This window comes from Mizuhopecten yessoensis, unplaced genomic scaffold (assembly GCF_002113885.1).
Source record: "Mizuhopecten yessoensis strain PY_sf001 unplaced genomic scaffold, ASM211388v2 scaffold7461, whole genome shotgun sequence".
Lineage (NCBI taxonomy): Eukaryota > Metazoa > Mollusca > Bivalvia > Pectinida > Pectinidae > Mizuhopecten > Mizuhopecten yessoensis.
This window is the reverse complement of record NW_018407059.1, coordinates 120,254-146,413: the sequence shown is the minus strand read 5'-3', so window position 1 is coordinate 146,413 and position 26,160 is coordinate 120,254. Positions and strand designations below refer to the sequence as shown.

Sequence of the window (26,160 nt, the reverse complement as noted above, 5' to 3'; positions counted from 1 at the left end):
GTTTAAAACGTCTTGATTTAGTTTTATTTGGTTTGATCTGTTTGTGATTTACGCCCTATTAACAGCAATGGTCATTTAAGGAACTGCCAGGTTTTACAGGCTTTTGAGGAAATCCGGATTACCCAGAGAACAACAGATGACCTACGGACAGTATCTTGCGACTGCACTGAACCCTCGACCCAGTGGTGGAGGTCGTTCGAGTGATCGTAGAAAATCCAGACACTTTGCCGTCGTACATACCCCCCCCCCTCCCCTAGTTATATTTAAAGAAAATGTAAAGATTAGAATGAATGTTTACCACATTGCGTATATATAACAATCAATTTTAATCTCTGTTATATATTAAGTATGCTGGTAATGATAAACATCACAGCAGCACCATATTAACAATTGATATACTCAAAGCAATTATTTTCTTATGAATACACACGGTTTAGTTTCAGTCAAGTTTTAAACGCAAAATAACGGTTGATGTACAATGTATATAAACGTGATGTCTTTTGGGAAATTATAGCAGAAATGTGCTTGAAGTCTACAGGGAAATTGTTTTCATCAAATCAAAGTTGATTAAGCAGCGATACACTGTAAAGCATGGGAATGACGGTAATTTATATATTTTTCCCCGATATCGCTCCCGCATTTTTTTAGAAATAAATTAGTTTGAACGTATCGTCTCTACTAATCTAAATGCGGTCTGTTTTGTTTCGACTTCATGCATGACTTTCATTTAACCGAAGGCTATAGGGGATGTCGGTAAAAACAAAGGCATGTCAGTAAAATCAAGGGATGTCAGTTAATACACAAATATGTCAGTTAACACAAAAGGATGACCGTAAATACAAAAGGATGACCGTACCTACAAAAGGATGACAGTTAATACAAAAGGATGTCAGTAAAATCAAGGGATGTCAGTTAATACAACAAGAGGTCCAAGAGGGCCTGTATCGCTCACCTGAATATTTAAGCAGTCATAGCGAAATATTATCATTAAATATTATATTGACCTAAAATCATATCCCTCGCAAACTTTGTTGGCTCCATTTGTTGAAACTACCAGCAAAATATTATTGTAAGATTCTATGCTTTTTGATTCTTCTTCAGAAGTTGCTTGACATATTTTTTCCTGTGACCTTGTAAGTAGGTCAATTTCATTTTTCTTCTCAAATTGGTTAGCTCTATTCCAAAAAGCTACCAGCCAAACCTAAAGAATCCATTTCTTTTAGTTCTTAAGGACAAATCCTTTAAAATGTTGTTGACCTCTGTGACCTCTGTAGTAGGTTGAGGTCATTTTCATTCGCAAACTTTGGTGAGCTCTATCCCAGGAAGTCACCAGTCAAATATTATAAATTTATGCCTTTTGATTCTTCATCATAAGTAGTTTGAACCGTTTGACATACTTGACGCTGTGACCTTGAAAGTAAGTCAAGGTCATTTTCATTCGCAAACTTTGTTTGGCTCTTTCCCAGGAAATAACCAGCCAAATATTAAGGTTCTATAACTTTCAGTTCTTCAGAAGAAGTTGTTCTAAGCGTTAGACATATCTGACTCCTGTGACCTTGAAAGTAGGTCAAGGTCATTTTCATTCTCAAACTTTGTTGGGCTCTTTCCCAGGAAGCTACAAGCCAAATAGTAAGATTCTATGACTTCCAATTCTTCAGAAGAAGTCGTTTGAAGAGTTTGACCTATCTGTCTCATGTGACCTTAAAAGTAGGTCAAGGTAATTTTCGTTTTCAAACTTTGTCGGGCTCTATCCCAGGAAGCCACGTGCCAAACATAAAGATTATATACCTTTCAGTTCTTCAGAAGAAGTCGTTTGAAGTGTTTGACAAATTTGACCCCTGTGACCTTGAACGAAGGTCAAGGTCATTTTCATCCACAAACTTTGTTGGGCTCTATCCCAGAAAGCCATCAATCAAACATAAAGATTCTATACCGTTTAGTTCTTCAGAAGAAGGCGTTTGAAGCATTTGACATGTTTGACCCCTGTGACCTTGAAAGTAGGTCAAACTAATTTTCATTCTCAAACTTTGTTGGGCTCTATCCCAGGAAGCCTCCTGCCAAATATAAAGATTTTATGCCTTTCAGTTCTTCAGAAGAAGTCGTTTGAATTGTTTGACACATTTGTCCAATGTGACTTTGAAAGTCGGTCAAGGTCATTTTAATTCGCAAACTTTGTATGGCTAATTTCAAGGAAGCCACCAGTTAAATACAATGTCACTAGGCATTTCAGTATTTAAGAAGAAGTCGTTTAATGTTTTTTGAGATATTTGATCTCTATGACCTTTTAAGTAGGTTAAGTTCATTTTTATTCGCAAACTTTCTTTAGCTTTTACCAAGGAAGCTACCAAGTAATTCTCATATCCCTAGGCTTTTTTGTATTTCAGAAGGTAAGTTGTTTGAACATTTTGACATATTTCACCCCTGTGACCTTGAACGTAGGTCAAGGCCATTTTTATTCGCAAACTTTGTTCGGCTTCTTCCATGAAAGCTACCTACCAATTGTCATGTCTCTAAACCTTTCGGTATTTCAGAAGAAGTTGTTTGAAGGTTTTTACATATTTGACCCCTGTGACCTTGAAAGTAGGTCAAATTCCGTTTTTGTCGGGCTCCATATAAGGAAGCTACCAGACAAATAGCATGACTCTATGCCTTCTGGTTATTCAAAAGAAGTCGTTTAAAGGAAAGTTGACGGACGACGGACAGACGACGGACGCCGGAGGCCGGAGGCCGGACGACGGACTAAAAATATGTCAATAAATACAAAAGGATGACAGTAAATACAGAACGATGACAGTAATTCCAAATCGATAACAGTTAATAAAACGGGATGCCAGTTACGTGATGTGCTGCAAATATATGTTTGTTTATAAAAATGGATGTCATATATACAAAAGGGTGTTAGCTTATAGAATAGGTGTCAGTAAAATAAAAAGAATGTCTGTTAATATAAAAATAGTACAGTAAACACAAAAGTGTGGCGGTATAAACAAAGAGATGCCAGTAAAAGCAAAGGATGTCAGTTAATGTAAAAGGATGTCCGTAAAGACAAAGGATAACAACTAATACAAAGGGATGTCAGTAACATGATGTAATACAAACATATTTCAGTTCAAAAATGGACGTCAGTATATACAAAGGGTTGTTAGCCAATAAAAAGGCTAGTTCGCGAATATAAAGGCTTGTTAGCAAACACAAAGGGATACAAGGTAATACAAACGGGTGTCGGTTAATACAGAGGGATACTAGGTAAAACATAGGGATGTTAGTTAATACAAAGGAATGCCAGTACATACAAAGGGAGACCAGGTAATACAACGGAATGTCAGTTAATACAAAGGGAAACCAAGTAACACAAAGGAAGGTAACTAAATGCAAAGGAATACCAGGTAAAACAAAGGGATGCTAGTTAATACAAAGGAATGTCAGTTAATACAAATAAATGTCAGTTAATACAAAGGAATGTGAGTTAATACAAAGGGAGACCAGTTAATACAACGGAATGTCAGTTAATACAAAGGGAATCCAGGTAACACAACGGAATGTCAGTTAATACAAAGGGAAACCAGGTAACACAACGGAATGTCAGTTAATACAAAGGGAAACCAGGTAACACAAAGGAATGTAATAAAATGCAAAGGAATACCAGGTAAATCAAAGGGATGTTAGTTAATACAAAGGAATGTCAGTTAATACAAATAAATGTCAGTTAATACAAAGGGAGACCAGGAAATAGAACGGAATGTCAATTAATACAAAGGGAAACCAGGTAACACAAAGGAATGTAATTTAATTCAAAGGAATTCCAGGTCATACAAAGGAATGTCAGTTGATACAAAGGGATACCGGGTAAAACAACGGAATGTCGGTTAATACAGAGGGATGTTAGTTAGAACAAAGGGAAACCAGGTAACACAAAGGAATGTAAGTAAACACAAAGGGAAACCGCGACGGCCTTCCTCGATAATCCATGGGTTACGCTCAGTTCCGCTCTATTCATCCCGGAATATGTCATGGAAATTCGAAGGCTCAGTGTGCGCCACAATGTGGATTAGATGAAGAAGACTAGTTCGACCCTTTGGTGTTCTCCACACGAATCACGCGTGAGCGTAACGGTAAAATTGACTGGCTTTGAAGCGGGAGTTGCTCCTCTGTATTCTTTAAAAGACAGGTAACAGTCTACAGATTGGCCAAGTTTACCCGAGACCAATCAAATACGTAGTCGTGTTCCTGGATCTTTGATACGATTTATTCCAGCAACCAGAGAGGGCAAGTGAGCGTACCCTGGATTATAGAGGATGCGGATAAACTTTAATCGGAATGACAGATAATAAAGAGGAATGTCAATTAATACAAAGATATGTCAGTTAATACAAAATGATGAGACTTACTATAAAAAAGTAAACCAGATAATACAAAGGAAAACTAAATAATAAAAAGGGATGTCGGTAAATTCAAAATGTTATGATATGCTTGAAAACTTCTCGCAATCACACTGAACGGATCTTATTCACGTGACCAGTCCTTAAAAACTCATGTATACTGGTTATCCGGTGAATATCGATTTCTAAAAATAGCATATATGGAAATTCCCGCAACCTGTCGACGACTACTGGCGAACGCTTTAACTCTGTTTTATCTGAAACTGTCCAAATATAGATAAACTAAGATAAAGATGTTGGCAAACACAATAAAGGCCTCCGAACACCCAGTATGCGTGTCCTCCATGCTTTTCTTAAGGAAAAGAACCTTGACGATGTCGTCGAAAGCTACTATGCCAAGCTATTGGATTCAACTCATGCTCGTTCCAGTTAAGGTCATGGAACTATACACAAAGCCCACTCTCACGTCTGTAAGGCATGAGTTGGATAGATATTTTGCAGGAATTTGACATCATCAATGGTTAAGAATTTCCAAAGTCAAAACGAGCGTCCAAAGCCATTTCCATTGAACTCATGGGGGCAAATTATGGAGAAACAAATCAGAATCTTGATTTTTTTAATTTTTTTTCTTGTTATTTAATAAAATCATAATAGCATATAATGAAACTGGTATGGGCTTTTGTTCTCCATAATTGTATAATAGCAGATACGGCAAAGGGACACTAGATAATAGAACAGAAATAAATATAGTAAATACAAAGGAATATCAAATAATGCAAAAAGGATGTCAGTTAATATACAGGGATGTCAGTCAATACAAATGAATGTCAGTTTATACAAAGGAATGCCAGTCAATACAAATAGGTGACAGTTTATATAAATGGTTGTAAGTCAATACAAATGGGTGTCAATTTATACAAAGACATTTCAGTCAATATAAATAGGTGTCAATTTATACAGAGGGATGTCAGTCAATATAAATGGGTGTCAATTTATACAAAGGGATGTCAGTCAATATAAATGGGTGTCAATTTATACAAAGGGATGGCAGTCAATATAAATGGGTGTCAATTTATACAAAGGGATGTCAGTCAATATAAATGAATGTCAGCTAATATAAAGGAATGTCAGTCAATACAAATGGATGTCAGTTTATATAAATGGATGTAAGTCAATACAAATGGGTGTCAATTTATACAAAGGGATGTCAGTCAATATAAATAGGTGTCAATTTATACAGAGGGATGTCAGTCAATATAAATGGGTGTCAATTTATACAAAGGGATGTCAGTCAATATAAATGGGTGTCAATTTATACAAAGGGATGTCAGTCAATATAAATGGGTGTCAATTTATACAAAGGGATGTCAGTCAATATAAATGGGTGTCAATTTATACAAAGGGATGTCAGTCAATATAAATGGGTGTCAATTTATACAAAGGGATGTCAGTCAATATAAATGGGTGTCAATTTATACAAAGGGATGTCAGTCAATATAAATGGGTGTCAATTTATACAAAGGGATGTCAGTCAATATAAATGGGTGTCAATTTATACAAAGGGATGTCAGTCAATATAAATGGGTGTCAATTTATACAAAGGGATGTCAGTCAATATAAATGGGTGTCAATTTATACAAAGGGATGTCAGTCAATATAAATTGGTGTCAATTTATACAAAGGGATGTCAGTCAATATAAATGGGTGTCAATTTATACAAAGGGATGTCAGTCAATATAAATGGGTTTCAGTTAATATAAAGGAATGTCAGTCAATACAAATGGGTGTCAATTTATACAAAGGGATGTCAGTCAATATAAATGGATGTAAATTTATATAAAGGGATGTCAGTCAATATAAATTGGTGTCAATTTATACAAAGGGATGTCAGTCAATATAAATGGGTTTCAGTTAATATAAAGGAATGTCAGTCAATATAAAGGGATGTCAATTAATACAAGTGGTCGTCAATTTATATAAAGGGAGGTCAGTATGATACAAAGAGATTTCAGTAAATATGAAGCGAGGTGAGTTAATACAAGTGGATGTCAATTTATATAAAGGGAGTTCAGTATGATATAAAGCGATGTCAGCTAATACATAGGGATGTCAGTAAATACAAAAAGAAATCCGTAAACGAACAACGATTAGAGTTGATCCAAATCGATAACAGTTAATACTAAGTGATTATTTTAAAGTATCAGTTTATACAAAAGGATGCCATTAAATACAAAGGGGTCTTAGTTAATAACAAGGGATGTGTACGGTAGTATGAACGCAGTTGGAAACGAAAATATTCTTTTATGGAGCACTAACTTGAACCATAGAATATGTCCGTTGCCAACAGTAGTGGGGAAAGTGGGGATTCTGGACCAGTCCCCCCGCCTATATAATCCTATAGCACCAACGGGGGTACCCCGCACCACCCCGCAGCACCACCCTAAACGGGTGTTACCGTAATGATGACGTCACGGGTTTTTCTGCGTTTTATCTATATTCAGACTCTCCCGGTTTTAACCAGATCGGTCTTCTAGAACCTTCCCGGACGCTAAATATGAATGCATAAATCAAGACGATATCCATGCAAATGTATTTAAATGTCTCTGTCAATAGAACGGACGCGGGTCAGAGACCCATCCCACGTCCACCCGTACAAAAAAAAGCCTAACATGGACAATATCTACATTACCGAGAGTCATCTACCACCCGTGTTTTGGTATCGGGACGATATGTGTCGGGTTGTGAGCCCTTTCCCACAAAACGGAGTCTTGCAATGAGAGCTTTCTAGAGTAGTTCACTATCCTACAAATCAGTTACATATAATACGCGTATCCATAAGATGAATAGTTCCATTTCACACATAGACCCGGTAGAATTGTATTTTGCTGATCACTCGCGACGCTGTGAATGTAGGTCAATCGACTGTGGGATTTTTTTCCAATAGGGGAAACCCCTTTTGTACACACATACATGCACCAAAGAGAACAGTTTCGATCATGGACTCACACTCTCGTAACTGTTTGTGCTACTAAGTGCACTATAGCCAACACATCACTATCATACAGCTAATTATTCGGCTTTCTTTTATATATTTTGAATATGTCGGGCATGGTTTCGTTCTTTATATTGTTCTTTTTTTCTTAATCTTCGCCTAATTATACCACGACCTGTCTGTATTATCGGAACACGGGATTTCTTTTGATGTTTCCTTTCTCATTTTGTTCTTTCCAAAAGCAGCAGCCACCTACGATGGCGGACATGGGCCGGCAGAAACGTGTTATGACTTTATATAAATCTGCCCGGCAGTTTCCTCAGAGAAAAATATGTCCGGCAGAAACGGTTTATGACTAGATATATTTTTCTCTGAGAAAACTGCAAGGCAGATTTATATAAAGTCATGACACGTTTGTGCCGGCCCATATCGGTCATCGTAGCCACCGGTTAAATTTGAATAATTTCACCGTCCCGAGCGTCACCCATATCAGTATTTACCTCAATCCGAGACCTAGTGTTCTCTCCCTCCAACACTCTCTGGTACAATGTCCGGATTAGAAACATAAATGGAACCAACCATTCTGATGCGACCTGTCTCTCCACCATCTATTGAACACACTGTATTACGGGTATAAGGTATAAATTTGATGAAACTATGAAATATTTTTATTCAAATACGAAGCAAAGCAGAGTTTCTTAAGACATTTTAGACTGACTTACACAAGCAAGATACTAAAACCCGTACTCTGGCACAACCACAACACACGTTCTGTACAGTATAGACTGACTAGAGTTGACATAACATGCTAGTTTCAAATATATGTCCTAGGGGGTTGGGACTAGCCCACCAACCTTACAATAACAGACAATGGGCCCAGACTCCTGTCCCATCCCCTCCCCGCTCCACTCAACAGGCCCTCGCCCCTGTACAGCCCTTCTTTAAGTCTAATTTCTGGATCCGCGCCTGATAACCAAGGTAAAGTTGGACAGTTATTCGTTATTCGTTATTCAAAATCAAAAAGAAAAATAGTGTTAAACGGATGCCAGTGTCCAGCTGTTGAAAGGTTACACGTACAGGGGGTGCCTCAGAGAGTATTCACACCGAGTTTAATTAAAATGAAATAGGCATTCTCCCCGAGCCAGGAGCAGGAACATATAATTTGCGCCTTCTTTTGGGGCTGTTGATTCCATCCTACAGCGCCAAATTCCAAGTAACACACTCGCTTGAAAATCACACGGTGAGCTGTTCGATTCGACCGTTGCAGGTAAGCTCATCTGGGTTCCTGACATGGATGCAATACTACGCATGAGTTTGTTTAAATCAGTCATCGATATGAATAGTGTGTAGCTGATTAGATTCGGCACGTAAACGTAAACCACGACTGCGATCTTTAGTATCAATACCGCCGAGCCGATAAACAACAGCACATTCAACAATTTCGCCATCTTGGTTAGGTATGTTCGATTGCAACTTCCTGGTTGTCGGTATTTCAATGTAATATGAACACATCACGTGTCTAAAGATTAGAGGATCGGCATGCCGGAGTGAATGCCTATTTCAATCTGAATGAAACTCGATGTGGGCACCACGTTTTACAATATTTTTTTTATTTTTATTTTGAATAACGAATAACTTTCTATCTTTACTTTTGCCCCCGGGAATAACTAATTACGAATAACGAATAACTGTCCAACTGTACCTTGTTCGCCTGACAACCGTATGTGTTCACTGACTAAAAGATGCAATTCGTGTAATAATTATCTAGGTTAAACATAAACATGCTGCCATCGAAAACTATAAACGGTGTATTTATTTGTACAAATTATACGTTTGTTATGATACCTAACAATACACATTTACAAATACGTGCAGTAGCGACCTACAATGCACTTGTCGTATCTCCTTGTAACTAATGCACCACTGTCCTAGTCGATCAATCACCCAGTTTACCTTGTAAAACCGTGTTAGTATTATTTGTTCTATAGGAAGGTAAGGTGTTTAAAAATATATATATATAATGCATCGATTCAGTACGCATATGCCGAGAGCTAGAGTTACGAAAAAATACCTTTTATATACGGTCGTATTTTGTGCCAGCCCTGACACAGGATACAAGTCCTTGTTTAACCGAGTGGATATATTTCTCATTGTCAAGACGAGGTGTTTTTAAATGCCGATTCTATAATCTTTTATATTATATTATATTACATTGAACTACCGACAACCAGGAAGTTGCAATCGAACATACCTAACCAAGATGGCGAAATTGTTGAATGTGCTGTTGTTTATCGGCTCGGTGGTATTGATACTAAAAATCGCAGTCGTGGTTTACGTGCCGAATCTAATCAGCTACACACTATGCATATCGATGACTGATTTGAACAAACTCATGGGTAGTATGGCATCCATGTCAGGAACACAGATGAGCTTACCTGCAACGGTCGAATCGAACAGCTCACCGTGTGATTTTCAAGTGAGTGTGTCACTTGGAATTTGGCGCTGTTGGATGGAATCAACAGCCCCAAAGGAAGTCGCATGGGGAGGTTTCTACTCAACGCTTGGGGATGACATTAAATACGGATTTCAGCTGATGACACCTATGTTAGACAAGATGGGTGTCGGTAAAATGTTGTTTGGAGACAAAGCAGGAGACGCCCTTACAGGTGATATACACGCGGGACATGTGCTAATCTTACTAAGACATTGTGTGACAGTGAGTAGTCCACAGAGGCTGTACTATGTACTGTATATACATCATATTAGTGTTTTTAGCACAGTGGCGGAACCAGAGTGTTTTTTTTGGCTTCAGGCCTTGCCCNNNCCCCCCCCCCGATAATTTTCTTTAAAAATCATGTAGTTTCACTATTTTCCTCACAGTTTTACCCCACTTGGACACCCACACCCCACACCCCAGATAGGTGTCTGGAGATCCGCCGCTGCAGCCAAGTGGAGTGGTCTATGCTTTCATGTATAGTGCAATTGGCATTTTAATATAAGTATAATATGATAACAAAGTATATACAGATGTCTGAAATAAGAGGTACATATCAATTAAAATGAAATCATACACTATTCGTTTAATTATACTTTCAATTCACGTTTCTTAACATACGTTGCATTTGCATTGCATTTTTTTTAAAAAGAATATATAAAGTTCCCCAAAAAAGTTGTGGTTAGTGATCGTGGTTAGTCTGTACCTAACTTTATTTAGGTATTTTTCACATTGTTTAAGGACACAGGGTTTTACAATTTGAACATTAAAAAAGTAAGATATATATTATAAACAGATAACATATTATATTGAAAACCATATGCCTCTTTCTGAAGTTCATGATTCCTTTATTTCGATCGGAGAAACAATTGCCAATAAATACGAGAATTATGACGTCACAATAGAGGATGTCAGGGTACATCATTGTAGCATGACGTCGTCGTTGAAATATTGACCAATAAAATAACGTTCAGACTGTAACATGTACCCATTATTGGGTACATGTAATTAAAAATGAAAAATACATCCTAGCAGCTTCATTCAATAACTCGGGGGTGAAGACATACAGTTTATATGGTGAAGAATACAGGACAACTTTAATTTTCGATGCAATACGGATATATATCCGGTTTCTGTCAAAATGACGTAAACTCAGTAGTTCCTGACCTGTACCTCGAACGTGATGCAAATCGTTTTTAAACCAATATCCGTGGTTAGATGTCAACATGGTGCCTTTTGATGTCTGTCAGCAAATATTTGGTTCGATTCCGCCAGAGAGCACTTTTTTAGCTCACCGAGTCCGAAGGACCAAGGTGAGCTTATACCATACCGTGGCGTCCGTCGTCCGTACGTCAAGAATTCCTTTAAACGACTTCTTCTTTTTAACCACGGATTGGAATTTAACTACATGTAAATTTGACTGGAAGTATCATTAGGTGGTCGGGATTCAAAATTGTACAGATGATTGGGCTGGCCCCACAGGGGACTGAGGAGCGAGGCCAAATGGGGTAATTTGGCTATATTGCTTTAAGCGACTTCTTCTCTGGAACTAAGAGATGGATATCAACTATATTTGACTGGAAGCATCCCTAAGTAGTAGAGATTCAAAATTGTACAAATGGTTGGGCTGACCCCCCAGGGGGCTAAAGGGGCGGGACCAAAACGGGGCAATTTGGCTTTATCGATTTAAGCGACTTCTTCTCTGGAACTAAGGTATGGATATCAACCATGTTTGACTGAAAGCATACCTAGGTAGTAGAGATTCAAAGTTGTACAAATGGTTGGGCTGATCCCCAACGGAGTGGAGTGGCGGGGTCAAAAGGGATCAATTTGGCTATATTGCTATCAACGACTTCTTCTGCAGAACTATGCCATGGATATTGATCATATTTGGTCGGAAGCATTCATGTGAGGCAGGGATTCACAACTGTACAAATGGTGGGACTGAACCCCCGGGCTAAGGGGTGGGGCCAACAAAATTGTATTACATGGAAATGGTTGAGATCCCACCGTATCACCATATATACAATAGCTGAGTATAAAGAGAAGAATGCACATTTGCTTCCAGGATGACTCTAGGGTCTAGCCCAACCCTTGGAGACATAGCCCCTGGGTTATAACTTTGAAACGGTTGAAATCCCCGACCCAGAACTATATATACAAATGCTGGGCGTAAAGAGACAAATGTTGTCATGATATTAGAATAGACCCTAGGGTCTGACCGAACTCCTAGGGACCTAGTTTCTTAGTCACAGCTTGGAAACAGTTGAGATCCCCAGCCTATAACCATATATACAATTGCTGAGAAATAAAGAGATGAATGCACATATGCTTCAAGGATGGCATTGGCGTCTGCCCCACCCTTGGGAACTTGGGTCATAACTTCGAAATGGTTAAGATACCCACCCCAAAACTATATATACAATTGTTGGGCATAGAGAGACGAATGCAGTCATTATATTAGAATTGACCCAAGGGTCTACCCCACCCTTGCAGACTTAACCCCTGGGTCGTAACTTTGAAACGGTCGGGATTCCCACCCCAAAACTATAAAATACAAATGCTGGGCAAAAAGAGCTGAATGCAGTCATATTAAAATAATTAATCCTGGGGTCTGGCCCTAACCCTAGGGACCTAGTTTCTTAGTCACAGCTTCGAAACATTTGAGATTCCACCCCATAACCATACATAAAATTGCAGGGCATGAAATATCTAATACAGATATACTACAAGGATTGTCCTTGGGGTTCGGCATATTCCCTTGGATCTCATTTGGAGAATATTTTGCCATGATTGCTTAGATATCCAGGTGAGCGATACAGTCCCTCTGGGCCTCTTGTTTTAATTCTGATGATGGGAGAAAAAAAATCAAAAGGAACTATGTTTCTTTATTACCCTAAGGGGGCCGGAAAGGGGATGGTAAAAATGGGACCCTTGCATAAGGTGTTATGATGCTGATACTGCACAATTCAGTTTTTGTGTATGATGTTTTCTGTTTATTTCGTGGTTCTAGCTCTTTCAGACGTTCAATCTTAATAGACGGTTTTTTCTTCATTTGCCATACTTGTGTTTATGGTATTCATTTATAAGCTGTACTATGGTATTATGATTAGATATTTTAACATGAGGTGAATAGACCCATTGTCGAATTATATTTCTCTAAAAATTTAGTTTACTATCTATTTACTTAACGGCAGCAGTTACGTGCTAAACACTTTGACACGTTTTAAGTTATGGTCTTAGGAAGACGCATTTTGGACCTAATTGCCACGTGGTCTTCATTTGGATCCCACGGCAGTCATAAGTGGAAACTATAAAATAAATATGGCTGCTAGAACAGCACCTATAACTAGACGATAACATATTTTTTAAGACATTCTATAGCAAAATATGTTACACTGAATTGGTACCACACATTGTCCGAAGAAAATAATATGGCCAATGTAGTCTCTCTGGCGTGGGCGTCCAACTTGGTGTTTAGAGTAAGTTTAGAGCAACTTTGTTTCAGACAGTAGTGCATTATAAGTCAAGAGGCTGTCGACTATTATCAGGTTGGGGGTGTAAGTAATATGCTTAAACCAATTTTAATATTTTAGGGACAAAATCAGCTTAACTGGACTGGGCTGAAAGTTTTTAAGAAGGATTTATGTTAACCTTTTTGAGAACTTGTTTGTGCAATATTACTTCACCACATTTGATAGGGTGTTGACTGTTATATGTACAAGGTCGAGCTTTTGTTGACGTGTAAGGAATGTGCTGAATAACAGTGTCATATTTTATTAGTCAAAACAGCGCTAAATTGGACTTTGTTAACGTTTTCAAGGTAGCTTTAGGTAGAAAAAAATAGACGATTAGTTGTGTAGTGGTGGATCATCACAGTCTGTTGAAAATTACAAGGTAAAGGCGTTGATGTAGTATGTACAAAATGAGATTAACTATATTTACATATTTTAGGGGCCAAAAGGGATAACTTTAAATTCAACTTGATGAGGAGCTTTTTATGATGTCGTACACCTTTACGTGTTACATTAATTTCAATTTTTTTTCTTTGTAATTATATATCGTAATAATCGGATATATATATATATCTATATTTAACACCGAATCGTAACTGTTGCTCATAATTTGCGTGATTACCTATACTGTATGTCAAAGAATGATGCTAAAAAAACCAATATGAGTTAAGCAACCTAAAATATGTTAAAATATATGTATTTGTACTGATATAAACTAACTTAAATATATCACAAATTAACGAAATATGCTGTTCTCCAACAGCTCTTGTCTTGTTTATTTTCAATTAAAGTACTTACTTCCTTTTATCGTCATGGATCACAGTTCAAGACACTATATCTTCTTCGTTCTTACCAGTCCAATTTTAACCACTCTTGGTGGATCCGTTCTTCTAGTTACCTTCAAAACTTAGGTAATTTGCAGATCGACTAAACAGCGAAGATGGCTATAACAAAAATGTAAATTTTGCATTTAGTAAGGAGTCGAAGTTCAATATTAATTAGAAAATGAAATTGGTCATGTCAAATCTTAAAATGTCTTAGGAAAATTCGTATAACGAGCAAAATAAGGTTATATTTGCAACAAATTACAATGGTTAGTTAATATTGCACTAGCAAACAACTAGCGGGAACGGGAATTTTATGTAGTTCAGCTACCGCCCTAGTTATCGACAATCAAAAACTTAATTAATTATGTTTAAAAATTTAAATTAATTAACTACATGGTAAATTTTAATATAATTTTCCAGATCTAGTGGGGACTGTGGCCCTTCGTTTCGAGATACAAGTGACTCTGGCTTTGGTGTTTGCCGTCATCGCACTTAAGACGTCATCTGTAAGCATGCGTGAGAAAGAAGGGCTGATGGAACCACTGATCGTCACCTGTTCAGCTCTGAGTCACTTGGTCGCAGGTATGAACCAATGACGTTTTTAGCGAGTATGTTTGTGTATAGGAAACATTTCCGCAAAGAAAGCATTGCATATGCTACCAACCAGACCAATATGTCCTATTCTAACGATTTCATTTTCTCTAATCTGCAGATGCCGTTTCAAAATAGATTGTAGGCTATCCATTGCCAGTAAGCAGTTAATGGTTATTTTAAAATGTGTGAACGGTAAATTGGGTTAAATGATTTATTAATCTAACATTGATTAAGATTGGGTCTTTAAATACAAAAACAAATTTTCATGTAATACTTGATATCAATATATTTCCCATGGGTCAATTTATCATGGACGTTGTCATAGTTTTACATGTAGTTATTATGAAGAAATAATTCGTCTTTATAGATATTTTGAGATGGATTCATAAATTAGAGCGTCTTGAAAGAGAAGAAAATTGGCAAATTTGGCAAAAATCCATTTTGAAATATGTGTAACTTGTTACACGTTTAATTGACCAATTCGTTGGTCCGGTTGTGAATTGACTATGTCCCTTGTCATTGAATTGAAGTGGTCTTTGACCATTTTATCAAATTACGGCCGAAGCTATATCTTAATATCATTTCCGATTTTATAATATTCCTTTACTGTTTCAGCCATACTGCTGGGCGTCACACTAGGTGCATATGCGCAACAACTGCATCAGATGTCGCGTTTGGGAGACATATATACCATGATGAAGGTAACGGATCAAGGCTACGGATTTCTGGTGTTGGGTTTTGTAGCAGTGCTTGTCTCCATCTTACTCGCAGTGACACATCTGCTGGTGTTGGTCTCCAATCTGAAGAAGCAAGAGGAGAGAAAGCCGGATGTGGAGTACAACCTTCTTGTGCAAAATGAGGACTCGCCCTGAATGCTGCTTGTGAACTGTATGCTATATACATAATGTTAATTTGAAGTGCAGAAATCGTAATCGAATGTAAACGTCAATATTTTTAGTTTGCTGTTAAACTGCTAAACTACGTTAACACAAATATAGATAGATTTGCATGGCATCGTATTCGGATAATCCAGTTATTATGAATAAACGTTTTAGCTTACAAAATGTACCATGGTTGAAAGCTATATAGGTTTTATAGAATCGTCCCCTACATTGAAGATTTGACAGAGAAATATCCTACCCTTTGGATGAACATTTGGTGATCCAACTCTCGGCTAAAGGGATACACAACCAAATCGTCATCCCGAGGGTTGAACATTTCTCTGTTCTACCTTCAAGATATGTTAGACTTATTTTTTATTCTATTATATTTCCTACTTATGGTATGACCTCTTGCCGTGGTATGATTACCGACATTTAAGTATAGTTTGCTGAATTTGATGGTTTTATTTAGGTATATTTCTACATTTAATGTCCAGCTATTATAATTTGAAGTTTTTACTTTTAGTATAACGAGACGGTGATGTCCTTTTTACATGGTATATTTATTGCTAAATTGGTTCAGTATTGAACAAAATAAATGTCTGCTACAAGATGGTTACCGCACATCTTGATAAACTAATTTGGAATTAATTTACATATGTGTCACGAAGCATACACCTGGGCCCGTATTCATGAAACCGTTCTCATGCTCATGCACAGATTCTGTGCTCAAGCTTTGAAAAAAGTTTCATGAATACAGGCCCTAATAACAGTTTATTACTCTGAATTGAAACTTTAATATGTCTATTAACATTTTCGAAATAATTGCATATTGAATAACACTCCGTGTATTGTATTCCATGCTTGTATTAACACCACATGTAGACTCAATATGTTGCTTACTTATCAATGCTTTCGGTTTAACTCATTCACCCCTGAAGTTTTATAATTAACTATTCCAACCTTTGAATTAGAAGAAATCAAATCTTCCTTCATGGGTGAATGAGTTAATAAGAATTTTGTGTAATTTTGTTTCTACATTTATGTACATGTGCGCATCATGATAAAAGAGAATCTGAAACGTGTTTCAATGTTTATTGACAATTATAAGCTCACTAAAGTAACTATTATCAAAACGATGCTGTGGAAACTCGTTTGGGTATCTCTGTTATGTCTAAATGTCTTTACATAATTATACTGTATTCACCTTTAGATAAAACTTAAATGTACATAACATGTATCGCATTTGGCTGTTTGTTAATTTGTACGATTTACCACTAACCTATGCATTTCGTGTTTTTTCAATAAAGATAACACCAATTTAACGCGTTGTATTTTTATTCATCTAATATACTTAGTGTATGTCCATATCTTGCCTCTAAAGCAGGCTTTCTTTTTCACAGTAGTAATCTACCAATATTGCAGTCTCAAATGAGAGGAAGTGTACGCAAATTGGGTGTCCAATCTGATGAATAATATTCTCGAATAGTCTGTAAGAGATTGCTTATAAATATGATGGACATTTACCTGACAGTCTACGAGAGAGGCTAGGTCATTGGTTGAAACAAATCGCAATCAAAAGTCTTTCATCAATCAAACATATATTATTTGTCTTCATTTCTAGTCACATGTGTCTATACTAATCTTTTTATTACCATGTGAGACTGGGGTGATTGATATATTGGTATTTGGATACGTTATATCTGAGTACAGAATGGTACAACGGTCTAGTAACGTAATATCTAGATCATACATATTCTGTAAATAAATGGAATATGCATCAAGAATGAAAAAAAAATCATTTATTTATAATTCTTCCTACTATATATATACGGTAAGGATCAGAGTCAAAGGCACTTCTAAAATGTATTTTGGTGTTTTGGCACTGTGGTATATATTTAATTTAATTTGATTGATGGTTCGACATTCGGATCATATTACGTTAGAATGACATATATTGTCTGTGCCATACACAAATCATTGTGCCATTTAGGTTGCATATGCTAACAAAAACTGTAGATCGAGTATACTTTGACAAACAAAGAAAATACCGAGATATTCTCATTTATAATTCAGATCAGGGATCGTATGTTACGGCAGAATGTCTCACCCCAAATTCGCAACACAATTTCTCACCTATGCACGGTTTCTCACACTGGTGAGAAATCGTGTTAGGAGTAGGCATATTGCCCGTTGCCATGGGTTCCCTTTAAAATGCCACTTGTCCTGAACGACACAGTAGATTTTGACTTAATTTGGCCTGGAGCATCCTTAGGGAAAGGGACTCAATTTTGTATAAATGATTGGTGTGGGATTTCGTCACAATTTGGTATGAGCATCCATGGGCCAAGGGGACTCAATCTTGTTAAAATGGTGGGTTTGGATCCCCTGGGCGGAGAGGGGCGTGCCCCAATAGGGGGAATAGAGGTAAAATCTTTAAAACCCTGCTTCTTCTGTAGGGATAAGGGGGTTTTATCCTTATTTGGTCTGGAGCATTTTTAGGCAAAAAGGACTTGATCTTGTATAAACGGTGGGTGTGGCCCTTTGGGTGAAGAGGGGCGGGGCTCAAAAGGAAAATTGAGGTTTGAATCTTTAAAATCCTTCTCCTAATGTACCATTTGAGGGATTTTATCCGAATTTGACCTGGAGTATCCTTAGGCAAAGGGGTCTGAATTGTGTATAGATGATAGGTGTGGCCCCTATGGGTGCAGAGTTGTGGGGCTCAATGGGGGAATTTGAAGTTTAATTCTTTAAAATACTTCTCCGTCTGTACCATTGGAGGGATTGTTTGCAATAAGAATAATTTTCCATGGTTGCTTTATTATCCATGTGAGCGATACAGGCCCCCTGTGCCTCTTGTTTTATTTTATCTCAACACATTTGACTTTGACTATACAAAGATATGTAACATACATAAATTTAATGTATAAGCATGGGTGGTTGTACAGAGGGATACAAGTATCATAGTAATAGAGGTGTACTGTAGTTACATATAATTGTAGTTTGACGAGGAAAAGCCATAAAGATGGTGCCATCGCTGGGGATTCAACCCTCAACCCTTGGCCCTTGAGACAACCCAATTAATCCACTCCTTAACACGCATACACTACATACATTCATCTTGCATACAGGGGAGGCATTCCTTAAATGACCGTAGCTATTGATAGGACGTTAAACAATACTAAACCAAACCAAACCAACACTATTCCCCTCTTTTTCAAACACCAACCTAAGTTCTTTGACTCCGCGACAAGGGTTCTCCTACCTTCAACGGCGAGGGTCAACGGCACCAATTTGTAGTAGGACGAGGAAAAGTAATACAGATAGTGCCGTCGCTGGGACTCGAACCCACGACCTATGGCTCTCCAGTCCGATGCTCTATCGCTAAGCTGAAGGGAAATTCCCTACAGCTGACGCTTGTAAGGCAACCTAATAAATCCACTCTTTTACATAATACATGTAGTCACTGTCGATATTCGATGTTAAGTTTCCGAACAGATCTAAATCATGGCCTATCATTCCAGGCTTTAATAATTTCTGTTCTGATTTTTTGACAACAATAAAAGTTGTTTATTTGAATATTTTAATCGTGTTCTTCAAGATTGGGAAACAGGCCAACATCTTCCGCAAAACGGCTGCTGCAGACTGGGATCTGATTTGTCGAAATGTCCAATATCGCTATGTAAAAGTGTGCAGTGTCACTACAAACACTACTGCGATCTGTTTTGATTTTTTTTAATTTGACAATGTGTCCGTGTTAGGTCGGGTCCTGATTTGTCGACATTTGGTATGTAGATGTATTCTGTAGGGTTGCCAATTTTTAGCCGGTTAACCAAAATCTTTAATCGAAAAGTCGGACATTTACTTACCCCTTTTGGGAGCCCCAAATGTCTATTGCTTAGAACTACAATCTATCTGCATTTGTATAGATGCGACCAAAATTGAAAGGTTTTGTAAAAAACATGTTCATGGATTACATGTAAGTGTTATTTTGTACTCTAATTAGAATATTGACAACGAGATGTCGCCAACACCATACAAATCTGAACAGATTTTAAAAGGAAGCCAGAATACAAATCTGTGGTATATCAACTTTCTGAGATAGAACGCATGAGAGATGTATAGATAATCTGAAGAGTACACACTTGAATGAGCAAGTATTTCTTAAAACGTTTGTCAAGCAAACTTTGTTCTAAAGAATAATATTTCCGCATATGGTTTCTAGTACAGATAACTGTAATTGAATCTGTCTTACTGCATTCCGACATTCGTTGTCCATGACATATAATTACTGAGGTTACATGCAATTATTTCCTGTGTAAACCTTAAAGTACACGAGTAAAATATCATGCTGATTAATATATACATGTATGTTTGTGGTGTAAATACGTTTTAGATAGAACATTTTCCAAACATATAATGTATGTATTGCTGTTTATCTTTTGACTACCAAATTGACCGATTAACCAGTTACTCGATCGGTAGAAGAGTAACTGGTTACAAAAATAGGACCGGTTGCACAACCCTAGTATTATGGCATTGTGATCATTTTCTGATCCATCACTTGTGAATACTTGGCTAGCTTATGGTGTAACGGTTCCTGTTACGAGTAGATATTGTCATACTTTATAATAAAAAAGGAAAAGTGTGTACCCTTCCAAAGCAATGATTTCACATCTGCTTTAGTAAGTTTTTGTTGTGTAAAAAATCGTGTCCTTTGTTCCTTTGGCCAAAGAAAGGTGTCCTGTGTTAGATATGACTTGCATATTATTTTATATACGGCATATCTCGCGCAAAATGTTTTTTGAAAACGTCTCTATGTTTAGGATATTTAGTGGAATGAAAAGTATATGAATAATAGATAAATAGATAGATACAGGTACTGCCATCGATAGAAGTGGTAGCATATGTGTTAAATCTCTAATACGGGGTCCTCGATCTCGCCTGTTCTTGCCCATTAAGCAGGGTCAACAGGATGTCCCCTCTCAGTCAGTGTCTAGATGGATCTGTCAGGTCATCAAGTACGGTTACGACCACTCAGATGATCAGGTTCGGGCGTTGTATAAGGTAAGAGCTCATGAGATCAGGGCCTTTGCTGCGTCATGGGCCCTCCTCAATAGGTCCTCCTTACAGGAGGTCATGTCCGCGGCTTTCTGGCGCGGACAGACTACCTTCACGGATTTTTATCTCCGGTCATTGGCTTCTCATTACGATGGATTGTATTCCCTTGGACCGGTGGTGGTTGCACAGTCTGTGGCTGTTCCTCCACAGTAATTCCGTGATTTCTTATATACTACTATGCTATCACCTACTCGTTTCACATGGAGGTTTTCCATTTTGAATTACTTTCGGGGCTTTTTTGGGGGGTTTCCTTGAACCTTTTCCCCACATTGAGCATGTCTCGAGTTTGTTCCGTCAGCCTGGGATGTCTGGATTCGAATTCTCCACTACGGTAAGACGAATTCGCATACTAAACTTATGGTAATTATTACTGAAATGAAATTGAGGTTTTTGAAGTAAAATCAATATTCATGATGTAAAACTTGCCATAACTTGATGGAGTCCCACCCTGTATTCCTCCCCTTGCCTCCTCATCCCGGCTGCATTTAGGCTCCATAAAAGGAGTTTGAGATGGGAGATCACTCCGTTGCTCTGTCGTCGAGATATGGGTTAGGTCACGGTAGGGAGGTCGGGCTTTGTTTTTGGGCTACAAAGATGGGTGTAGGTATTGTGTATGTATACTACTGTAACGCTATGGTAAGTATTACATCATGATAATTGGTTTTATTTTTTAGTTTTTTTGTGTTTTTTTAAAGAAATTGCACTCGATTTTGATAATGATGATTTCCATTTCAATATTCTTCAACTGATCTGATAAATAAACGTTGGTTCAAAATCAAAAAGTGTATCATTGAATAGATGTTTCACGCAGGACATATATTGAACAAATGATAACAGGTTTAACAGCTAAGGCACTTGTCGATGTCAATACTCATAACTAGGTAAGCAAGAGATTGTCAGCGCTTCTTTAAAAACGAAAGCCGTATTCACAAGAAATCATCTCAAAAGTAGCTTTGCACATTGTCATGTCTGTTAAAAGCAGTTCAGCTTACCATATCAACTTTAAACGTACTTATCCCTGTGCTACAAAATGTAGTTAGTAATGCACGCATTTATGTAAAATAATGAAAACACTGCTGTGCCGATCTACAAAAGCATTTCAGATACCCTGGATATTTCTGTAAATTCATTCAAGTACTGGACAACCAGACATATAACACCGAGGAAGATATACCGGAGATATTACCAAGAGTGTTTAAATATAAATGCTACCTGATTCGGACTGCGTAAAGAACTCATAAATCATAAAATTTGCATTTAACCAACAGGAAGTTCTGAACGAACATACGATAGCAATATGGCGACTTAGTTGACAGGGTTTATGTTTATCAGCTCAGGTTCAATTGTTGTACTTACCACAGCTATATCCTTCGTGCCGAATCTGATCAGCTACAAGATATGTGTCAGGAATTGCAGATTTTTTACGAGTAAAACGGCTGTCTCATCATCGACACAGTTAGAGTTTTATACAACAAATGAACGAAGTGGATTCACATGCGAATTTGTAGAGCGTCCGCAACAATTGTCGAGTTTTGTAGACATAAGTGCAGCGATGAAAATACATTGTAACCGATCAACGCTACGGAATTCTGGTGATGAGGTTACTTATACAAAGTTTCCTTGATATGTTGCGATATATTGGTTTTTCTATGGTCGAAAGCCATTTATCACCCTGTACCTTGAGACAGAAAAAGGGATATCTTCAATTCCTTGGGCGATTATTTGGTTGTCTTACCAATGACTCGAGGGTTAGACGACCAAAAAAATACCTACTGGGTTGGAAACGCCTTTGTTCCGCTTTAAAGTTATGGCATGCACCTTTTTTTTTTTTTTTGCTCTCCAGTTTCTTAGTCACAACTCCATCGAGAGTGGTCTGGCAGATTTCATTCGCATGCCCATGTCTGTTATACGATTGAGTATGACACAGACATTATACCGAAGGGAGAGACGGAGAAATAGTCAACACGTTCAACGGCACACGTATGAAGCTGAATCGTTTTGGCGACTCAATTGTCATCTTGTATTTTTTCAAGAGTGTACTGTACATAAAAGTTCCCGTAGATTTACCGAGTGTCTTTTACAATTTGAAAATCAAATAATACAAGTTAGATAATCATGATGACAAACAATCACGACTTTGGGGACATTTTTTCTACAATATCGTTTATATTTCATGTAGAAAATCCCACGTTTCTATTGGGAAATATACACTATGAAAGAAGCAATTGCCGTGAAACAGGATATGACGTCGCAGAGCATTTTTACTTGAAGTCATAATTATTAGATTTATCAAAGAAATAGCGTCCAGGGTGTTACACACCAACAAAACTAGCTCCTAGAAGGTTTATCCAATGAGTCAGGAGTCAAGAAAAATATAGTGGTCGAAAGAGAAATACGGTTTACTGTTAATTTATGTGATGCAAATGAGAGAGTATGTATTCATATCTATACATATGTATTCATTTGAGCATTTGTAATATGCTCCGTTTCTTTTTCCATATATTGCATTGACACATTTAATACAAGTACATTCATGTAATCGTTTTAAGACGTCGCAATTTCTAAACATCCGCATTATGTCAACTTTGTTTATGACGTCATTAGTTTTGACGTTTTAAGTATGTGTACTCCATTTATGACGTCACAAATAAGTTAAAATTGCCTGAAGAGCCCCAAGGTGGGCCAAAGCGCTTGCCGATTATAGTCTTCGTGTTTTGTTTTATTTATATGATATACGTATAGAAGAAAAGACGAAATTACGAACATAAAACCCCATAATCGTTCATTGACAAATTATGTATTATTTTTGTGTTTATTGTACTTGTAGCGCATTTGGTCACGGCTGAATTAAACTGCATCGGGCTGCCGACAAGTGTTTGGCTAGCCAAAACCATAACACATGGTTCATCAAGTACAAACACTTTAAAAGTACAGTTTAAAGACACATGTTCAAGTTCACTAATTCAAGGTCACAAAGTTAATTAGGTGCACAACACATTTAACCCTGGGTACACCGAGTGTCAGCAGTCATAGTTCAATCATTAATTTCACAAAGTGTTTAACCCTGGGCAAAGCAGACAGATGCATGTAAGTGACAAGTGACAACAGATTTCTATAGTTGTGCGATGCGCAAACACAAAATGGCCAAACAAGCGCGTGTCCTCACTATTACAATGCCGACAGTATCTCCCAGAAGATCTCAACGTAGAACGAGCGTTGTAATTACCAGGTCTTGTATCACCAAAACTGAAAAATAAAGAAATTGATGTACAGATAATATCATATATTTATTCGCCCGAGGTTAATGTTTCAATGTCGCTGACGTTATTAGTATTGGAAAAGGATTGTAAGAACTTGTTCGAAACCTTTTTTCATATGTATTTTTACACAAATATGCGACCTTCAACATTACGCAAAACTATGGTGTAAACAAATAATTAAGTTTTGATTGTAAGGTACTGATTATAACTAAGCTTTGAAAATTGTTTGATTAATTAGGAAAGCACCAGTATTACTCGTTTAAATGTCAACATTTCATGTTTTTTTGTACATGTAGTCTCTAAAGTAAACTTTTTTATAATACCAGTAGATATGAAGCTTTGAAAATACTACACATTATATGATAAAATGCTAAGAAAGTGCGAACGTCGTAGTTAACTCTGTTTCCGAGATATTACGATTTTTCTAAAAAAACACACATTTGGCTGTACGTATATAAACAAATATATCATTTTTTAATCCAGAAGCGTAAATATTATACCTTTTACTATTCAATTGATCTCTAGAAAATATTATGAGCCCCTACATACAACACAAGGCAATCAATAAAAAATTGAGTCAAACGTAAGCGCATCTCATCTCTTATCTTACAATAGTGATATATACGATTGCTATTGACAAAAAATGCATCCGTAGAATAAGTTATACACAAAATGAGCAGCCACCCGTGCACTATATTCCCAGTAATAGAAAATGAAAACTTCTGAATAAGAATGACATAAGTTGTCTTCTCTTGTTCCTTTATTAAATATAGAGGTTGGGGATTTTATAATTTCCATAGTTTTATATTTTATGCAATCGAGTGAATTTAGAACATTTACAAATACACGTCTTGTATTTGTTATACATAATAACTGTACACACCAATTTTAAGAATCTTGCAAAAGAACCTGGACATTTTACTTATCCAGTGAATCGGCATGTATAGGTCTCACAAATACCAGTTATATATAATTGAACAATCTGATCAGATAAAAAATGTGCACCGCAAGGTTCAGCCTAATTAGCGTTGTTCCTTGCTCTCTTCCCTCGTGTGACGCAGTTGATAATACCGGTTATCAGTTATGTTTTTATCATCTGAAAATAAAAAAGGAATTGTGACAATTGTGTCCGTCAGGCAAACATATTACAAGCAAATTATTTAGTAGATAATGAATTGTTCTTTTAATTGAATTGTAATACTTGTTGTAGATAAGTTTAATGTACATATTATATCTATGAAGTATAATAGTTAATGATCAAACAATAAAATCCTTTATAAAACACATACATTTGCATAAAAAATAATAACGATAAAATAAACAAAACATAATCAACAACGGTGTTCCGGATGTAAACAATCAACAAGGCTAGACCGGGAGTCGAACCCTATAGCCAACTGATCGATGAGGGGATTGTGAGTGTAAAGGTCAAATTGACCAGTGTTACACCATCTAGATATTTCACTTCCTGCAAATAGATAATATGATGTCTGGCATTTTGTTAAAATGTTAGCTTATACCGATATAAATCGTGTCAACCCTATTCTACTGTAACGCGTTTTGTAAACGTTATTGTATTTATTTTATCTGTTTACATTATAGTGCGACCTTCGTTGGTTGGTTGTGTGGATTGACCCCAAACGTCTCTAACGTACAAAAGCTCTGGTGTGAGAAGAAAAGAAAACGTAATACAATGTACCACATCTGGATTACACCAGAAATTAAATGCCCAGGATACTTCGACACACAAACCAGCTTTTTATCTATTCTGTTGTACTTTTTATTGCTTTCCTGTTTACAGACTGATCAATGACGGTATATAATTTAATGAAATCCAACTCCACTTGAAATACAGAGCATTGTTAGCTTAGCTAGTTGTCGTGACCTCAAATCGGCTATATATTGCTGTTGTTTTTTATTCATCACTTGCTTGATTTATATTATTCTCTAAAATGTTGTTATCGTATGAGCTTTGATAATGCCAATGAGTACATGTCTATTATGAGGTGTTTTTTTTAGATAAAAAATATGCAATGTTTGCATTCGCTATCAAGGATTTTGTTTACTACTCAGCTTAATCTCATTTCAATTCAAATC

At 37.0% G+C, this 26,160-nt stretch overlaps 1 protein-coding gene across 1 annotated transcript; it reads left to right on the top strand.

The window, feature by feature from the left end:
• Positions 1–9,581: 9,581 nt before the first annotated feature.
• LOC110453570 lies at positions 9,582–17,007 on the top strand. Its single transcript, XM_021502548.1, has 3 exons — positions 9,582–10,037; positions 14,628–14,789; positions 15,417–17,007. Exons 1-3 carry the CDS (start codon positions 9,632–9,634, stop codon positions 15,671–15,673), a joined length of 825 nt encoding a protein of 274 aa, XP_021358223.1. The 5' UTR covers positions 9,582–9,631; the 3' UTR covers positions 15,674–17,007.
• Positions 17,008–26,160: the final 9,153 nt, after the last annotated feature.

Coding starts and splice junctions, on each gene's coding strand:
- LOC110453570 (XM_021502548.1), top strand. CDS start 9,632: ATGGCGAAATTGTTGAATGTGCTGTTGTTTATCGGCTCGGTGGTATTG. Junction 10,038..14,627: donor AGCAGGAGACGCCCTTACAG/GTGATATACACG, acceptor ATAATTTTCCAG/ATCTAGTGGGGACTGTGGCC. Junction 14,790..15,416: donor TCTGAGTCACTTGGTCGCAG/GTATGAACCAAT, acceptor TTACTGTTTCAG/CCATACTGCTGGGCGTCACA.